The sequence below is a fragment of the Colobus angolensis genome, unplaced genomic scaffold (assembly GCF_000951035.1).
Source record: "Colobus angolensis palliatus isolate OR3802 unplaced genomic scaffold, Cang.pa_1.0 Scaffold490, whole genome shotgun sequence".
Lineage (NCBI taxonomy): Eukaryota > Metazoa > Chordata > Mammalia > Primates > Cercopithecidae > Colobus > Colobus angolensis.
In genome coordinates this window covers 302,399-308,272 of record NW_012118377.1, presented here as the reverse complement: position 1 = coordinate 308,272, position 5,874 = coordinate 302,399, and the positions used below count along the sequence as shown (strand labels likewise).

Sequence of the window (5,874 nt, the reverse complement as noted above, 5' to 3'; positions counted from 1 at the left end):
TTAGCCTCGACTTCCTGGGCGTAAGCAATCCTCCCACCTAAGCCTCCTGAGCAGCTGGGACCACAGGCACACACCAGCACTTTCAGCTAATTTTTAAATTATTTGTAGAGACGAGGTCTCGCTATTTTCCCCAGGCTGGTCTCGAACTCCTGGGCTCAAGTGATCTTCCTGCCTTGGCCTCCCAAAGTGCTGGGATTATAGGTGTGAGCCACTGCACCCAGCTGTCTCTTCTCTAAGTGACTCCATCCATCTAATTCATCTATATCATGATGCCCCTCAAACTGATATCTCCAGCCCAGTCTCTGGCCTCATATACCGTATCTTTAACAACTTAAATCAGTGGTCAGCAAACTGCGGCTCACAGGCCAAATCCAGCTAAGAACAGGTTTTATGTGTTTTTAATGATTGAGAAAATATCAAAGAAGAAGATGATTTTGTGGCATGTGAAAATGACATGGAATTCCAAAAAAAAATTTTTTTTTTTTTCTCAGAATCTCTCTCTGTTGCCCAGGCTGGAGTATGGTGACGTGATCTCAGCTCACTGCAACCTCTGCCTCCCAGGTTCAAGCGATTCTCCTACCTCGGCCTACCAAGTAGCTGGGACTACAGGCACATGCCACCATGCCTGGCTAATTCTTGTATTTTTAGTAGAGACAGGTTTTCACCATGTTGGCCAGGCTGGTTTCGAACTCCTGACCTCAGGTGATCCGCCTGCTTTGGCCTCCCAAAGTGCTGGGATTACAGGCGTGAGCCACTGCCCCCGGCGAAATTCAAATTTTAGTGTCCATAAATGAAGTCTCATTGGAACACAGCCACACTCACTTATAGACTGTCTCGGTCATTTTCACAAGTAGTTGTGATCGAGACTGTTCCACAAAGCCTGAAATCTTTCCTGTATGGCACTTTATAGGACCTTCACTGTGCTGGCCTCTGTCCAGATGTTATCTGTGAATGGGCATCGTAAATTTAACATGCCCAGAACTGAGCCCCTGATCCCTCTCCTTCATAATACATTCGATAAGAGAAAATAAATAAAATAGCTGCTGTTTCAGCTTAGGAATGGCTCCCCATTCTCAGGAGCTCAGGCCAAAGCCTTAGAGCGGTGATTCTCAACTCAGGGCGATTTTTATCCCCCAGGAGACAGTCGACAATGTTTAGACACAATTTACAATTTTGGTTGTCACGACTGGGAAGGGTGCTGCTGGCATCTAGTGGGAGAGATCAAGGCTGTTGCTCAGCATCCTACAACGTACAGGACGGCCCCCTCCACACTGAATTATCCACCCCAAAATATCAACCGTGCTGCGGTGGAAAAACCCTGCTTTGGAGGCGCCCCTGGCTCTTCTCTCATATCCTACAACTGCTCCATCAGCAATTCCTGCCCACGGTAGCTCCAGAATATACTAAGAATTCAAACAACTTCCCAAACGCTACGGCCCTCACCCTAGATGAGCCTCTTGTTGTCTCATTCGCCTTCCCTTTGGTCATTTGTCAACACAGCAGCAAGAGCCATACTGCAGAAATGTCAGTCAGCTCACGTGACTCCTCTGCTCAAGAACCTTCAACGGCTCCCGTCTCCGAATCTAAAGCAAAGTGCTTTCTGGGATGTATAAGAAGCTGTGAGGCTGGGTGCAGTGGCTCACACCTGTAATCCCAACACATCAGGAAGCTGAGGCAGGAGGACTGCTTGAGCTCAGGAGTTTGAGACCAGCCTTGGCAATATAGTGAGACCCTGTGTCTACAAAAAATGGTGGCATGTGCCTGAGTTCTAGCTATTTGGGAGGCTGAGGCAAGAGGACGGCTTGGGTTCAAGAGTTCAAGGTTTCAGTGAGCTATGGTCTTACCACTGCATGCCAGCCTGGGTGACAGAGCAAAACCCTGCTAAAAAAAAAAACAAAAAAAAAAAACAGAACCTGGCCAGACATAGACATGGTGGCTCACATCTCTAACCCCAGCACTTTGGGAGGCCTAGGCAGACCAATCACTTGAGGTCAGAAGTTCGAGACCAGCCTGGCCAACATGGTGAAACCCCATCTCTACTAAAAATACAAAAATTAGCCAGGCGTGGTGGCGCACACCTGTGATTCCAGCTACTCGGGAGTCTGAGGTATGAGAATCACTTGAACCCAGGAGGCCAAAGTTGCAGTAAGCCGAGATCACGCCACTGCACTACAGTTTGGGTTGCAAAGCAAGACTGTGTTTCAATAAATAAATAAATAAGGCCGGGTGCGGTGGCTCACGCCTGTAATCCCAGCACTTTGGGAGGCCGAAGTGGGCGGATCAGGTCAGGAGATCGAGACCATCTTGGCTAACATGGTGAAACCCCCTGTATCTACTAAAAAATACAAAAAAAATTAGCTGGGTATGGTGGTGGGCACCTGTAGTCCCAGCTACTCCGGAGGCTGAGGCAGGAGAATGGCATGAAACCGGCAGGCGGAGCTTGCAGTGAGATTGTGCCACTGCACTCCAGCCTGGCGGACAGAGGGAGACTCCACCTCAAAAAAATGAAAAATAAAAAATAAAGTAAATAAATAAAATAATACTTTTTTAAAAAAACCAGAACCTGGCCGGGCGCGGTGGCTCAAGCCTGTAATCCCAGCACTTTGGGAGGCCGAGACGGGCGGATCACGAGGTCAGGAGATCGAGACCATCCTGGCTAACACGGTGAAACCCCGTCTCTACTAAAAAATACAAAAAATTAGCCGGGCGAGGTGGCAGTCGCCTGTAGTCCCAGCTACTCGGGAGGCTGAGGCAGGAGAATGGCGTGAACCCGGGAGGCGGAGTTTGCAGTGAGCTGAGATCTGGCCACAGCACTCCAGCCTGGGCGGCAGAGCAAGACTCCGTCTCAAAAAAAAAAAAAAAAAAAAAAAAAACCAGAACCTGTGGGATGGGGACCCTGATATCCCTATGACTGCACCTCCTTCTACTACATTCCCCGCCACTCACTCTGCCCTGTTCCCCGCCCCTCACTCTGCCCCAGCCACGCTGACCTCTTACTGGCTTGATCAACACACAGCCACACTGCCACCTCAGGGCCTCTGCGCCTGCTGTTCCTACAGTCTGAAGCACTTTCCTCCATCTCTTACTTCCTTCAGACCTGCACTCAGATGTCACCTGCTGGGGGAAGCTTTTCCTAGATTCCTTATCTACTTCCCACGGGGATCCCTGACACCTCCTATCCCCCGCCCCCAACTCCTTGTCCTCCTTAATACTCAGTTCTGTCTAATACCCTAAATGTTGACTTTATTTACCTCCATCATTATCTGGAGGTAATGAATATGAGATATACAATGAGAGGAGGTTTTGTCTGTTTTCCACTGCTGCAGCCTCAGAATCCAGAACAATGCCTGGCACATAATATAAACTTAATAAAAATGGGACGTTGAATGAATGAATGAATGAATGAATGACATCCTTACTAGAGGCCACGTGCTGTCCTAGGGGTTTCATGATGTGAGCCCTCACACTTGGCTCTATGCCTGGTACTTGGTCAGACCGGTGAATGGACGTGAACTCAAACTTATACAAGAGAGGAGAAGAACATCACGAGAACCGTGGGAGGAATGGGAGGTGATACGGGGCGGATGGAGGTGACTGTGGGGAAATGGAGACCCCCCCCAGCTGCTGCTCAGATCCGGCCCATCATGGTCAGGGTAGAACACAGGCTTGTGTTAGATCTTCCGCTAGCTCAGAAGAAGCCGGAAATCAGAACTACAATGGGAAGCCTCCCTATTTTTAACTGTTGGCAATGGATTCAGATTTTGCTTTCAGTTTTAAACACTTTGTACACTAGACAGAGCGCATCTGCGCATCCTGTCCAAGGGATTCGAGTTCTGCGCTTGGCTCTGCCCCTTTCTCAGCTGGGTGACCTTGGGCAAGTGACTTCACCTCTCTGAGCCTCAGTTTACCCATCCCCAACAGGGAGGTGGTGCCCACCTCACAGGATTAAACAAGATAACGTTCCTGGCTTGTCGTGAGCACTCAGCAAAACAGAGGAAGAAGGGGCAGAAGAAATAGAGGAGGATGAAAAAGAGAAGCAAGAGATTTCAATCTTTTGGCGGAAGGGGGCATCAGAATGGCTGGTTCCGCTCCTTCACGTTGCAGACAAGGGCTGTGAGGCTGGGGTGCAAGGGGGAAGACAGCGGTCACACAGCGGGGCAGATACGCAGCAGGACTGGCACCCAAGACTCCTGCTTCCCAGTCCCACAGCTCCGTGATACTCAGGAAAGAAATACTGATGTTAAAAGTGGGAGAGAGAAGGGGTTGGCGCAGCAGAGGGCAGGAGTCTTGGAGAAGTAGGGGGAGTCGAGAGCCAGGGAGTCGAGCTAGGAGAGAAGCTGTGAGAGGGAGAACAGGACAGAGGAAAAGAACCAAGACAAAGATCTGAGGAGGTAGCAGGGGCAGGAGCGAGCAGCCTTAAGGTGAAGGCATGAGGCGTCGAGTCAGGAAGACGTCAAAGAAGGCATGAGTGGAGGAAGAGGAAGTGGAGCCCACTAAAGGAAAAAGGAGGAAAGGACCAGGATGGGAGGCTGGAGGGCATCCTGGTGGGAGAGACGTGGGAGGGGGCACTGATGGGGAAAGATGTACAGGAGGAGAAGCACAAGGCAGAAAAGAGAGAAGGTCATGAGTGAGGGCGAGTTAAGGCAGAAGTTTCAGGGGAGCAGCAGCCAAAGAGAAGGGGAAAGAGATGGAGACCGGAAACTTGGGCCGTGAGTGGGGGCGGGAGAGGCAGGGGAATGCAGATGACCTGGAGGGAATGGCGGGAGAGAGAAGATGCCATGGGGCACGAGGGAGAGGAAATGAAGGGGCAGGTGGAGAGGAGGAGCAGGGTCAAGATGAACTGAGGGGAAAGAGGGAGAAAGAGGCTGTTGGGTGCAGAGGCTCACGCCTGTCATCCCAGCACTTTGGAGGTTGAGGCACGAGGATCTCTTGAGCTCAGGAGCTTGAGACCAGCCTGAACAACAAGGGGGACCTTATCTCTACAAATAATGAAAAAAATTAGCTGGGCACAGTGGCTCATGCCTGTGGTACCAGCTACTCAGGAGGCAGAGGTGGGAGGATGGCTTGAGCCCAGGGAGTCGAGGCTGCAGTGAGCTGGGATTGTACACTGTACTCCAGCCTGGGCGACAGAGTGAGACCTTGTCAAAAAAAAAAAAAAGGGAAAAAAGGCACAGGGCAGAGTGTGGAAGAAATGAAACAGGAGAAGCCCAGGTGCTTGAGAGAGGGAAGAGGGAGGGGTGTGATGGGGCAGGGCAGGAGACACGGACGAGGGGAAGATAGGATAAGCGGGTTCCGTGTAAAGGCAGAGGGGCTGCAGAGGGACCAGGCAGAGGAATTCCGCAGGGTGCCAGGACGCAGGGAGGAGTGGGAAGGAAGGGAGAGGAGGTCAGGGGCGCGAGTGGGAAGCCGCAGAAGCCCCTCTGGCAGAGGAGGAGGGGTGCCCATGGGGGCCCCAGGATCAGGGAGAGGCAACCCCAGGAGGCTCAGGGTCTCTCGGAGGGGAGCGGCGGGGGCTGCGGGGAGGGCCGCCCGCACCCTACCTTCCAGGCAGCAGATCCTCCAGAGGCCCGAGTGCGTGAGGCCGCCGGGGTCCTTCTTCTCCGAGGCGCCGCCGCCCCCGCGGTGGGGGGTCCCGTCGTCGCCGGCCGTGAGGTTGGTGGTGTTGCAGATGAGGGCGCGCGTGTAGAGCCAGTAGTCGGTGCTGATGGCGATGGTCATGAGGCCGAAGGCGGCGAAGGCGCCCACCGTCGTCAGCAGCACCTGCACCCCCTTCTCGCACCAGAGGCCCCGCTCTTCGTTCCAGCGCTTCAGTGACTCCAGTTTGACCACGGGCAGCCGGGGGGCCGTGGGCCACCACCGGGGCAGCGGGGGCGG

At 52.6% G+C, this 5,874-nt stretch overlaps 1 protein-coding gene across 1 annotated transcript in view; it reads right to left on the bottom strand.

Annotated features, from left to right (window-relative positions):
- The window catches only part of CACNG8 (calcium channel, voltage-dependent, gamma subunit 8), a 37,465-nt gene extending 31,632 nt beyond the window's left edge, over nt 1–5,833 (bottom strand). Inside the window, 1 exon segment of the mRNA XM_011959393.1 lies at nt 5,541–5,833. Within this exon segment, the coding sequence (XP_011814783.1) occupies nt 5,541–5,718 (178 nt within the window). The 5' untranslated portion in view covers nt 5,719–5,833.
- Between the last annotated feature and the right edge of the window lie 41 nt (nt 5,834–5,874).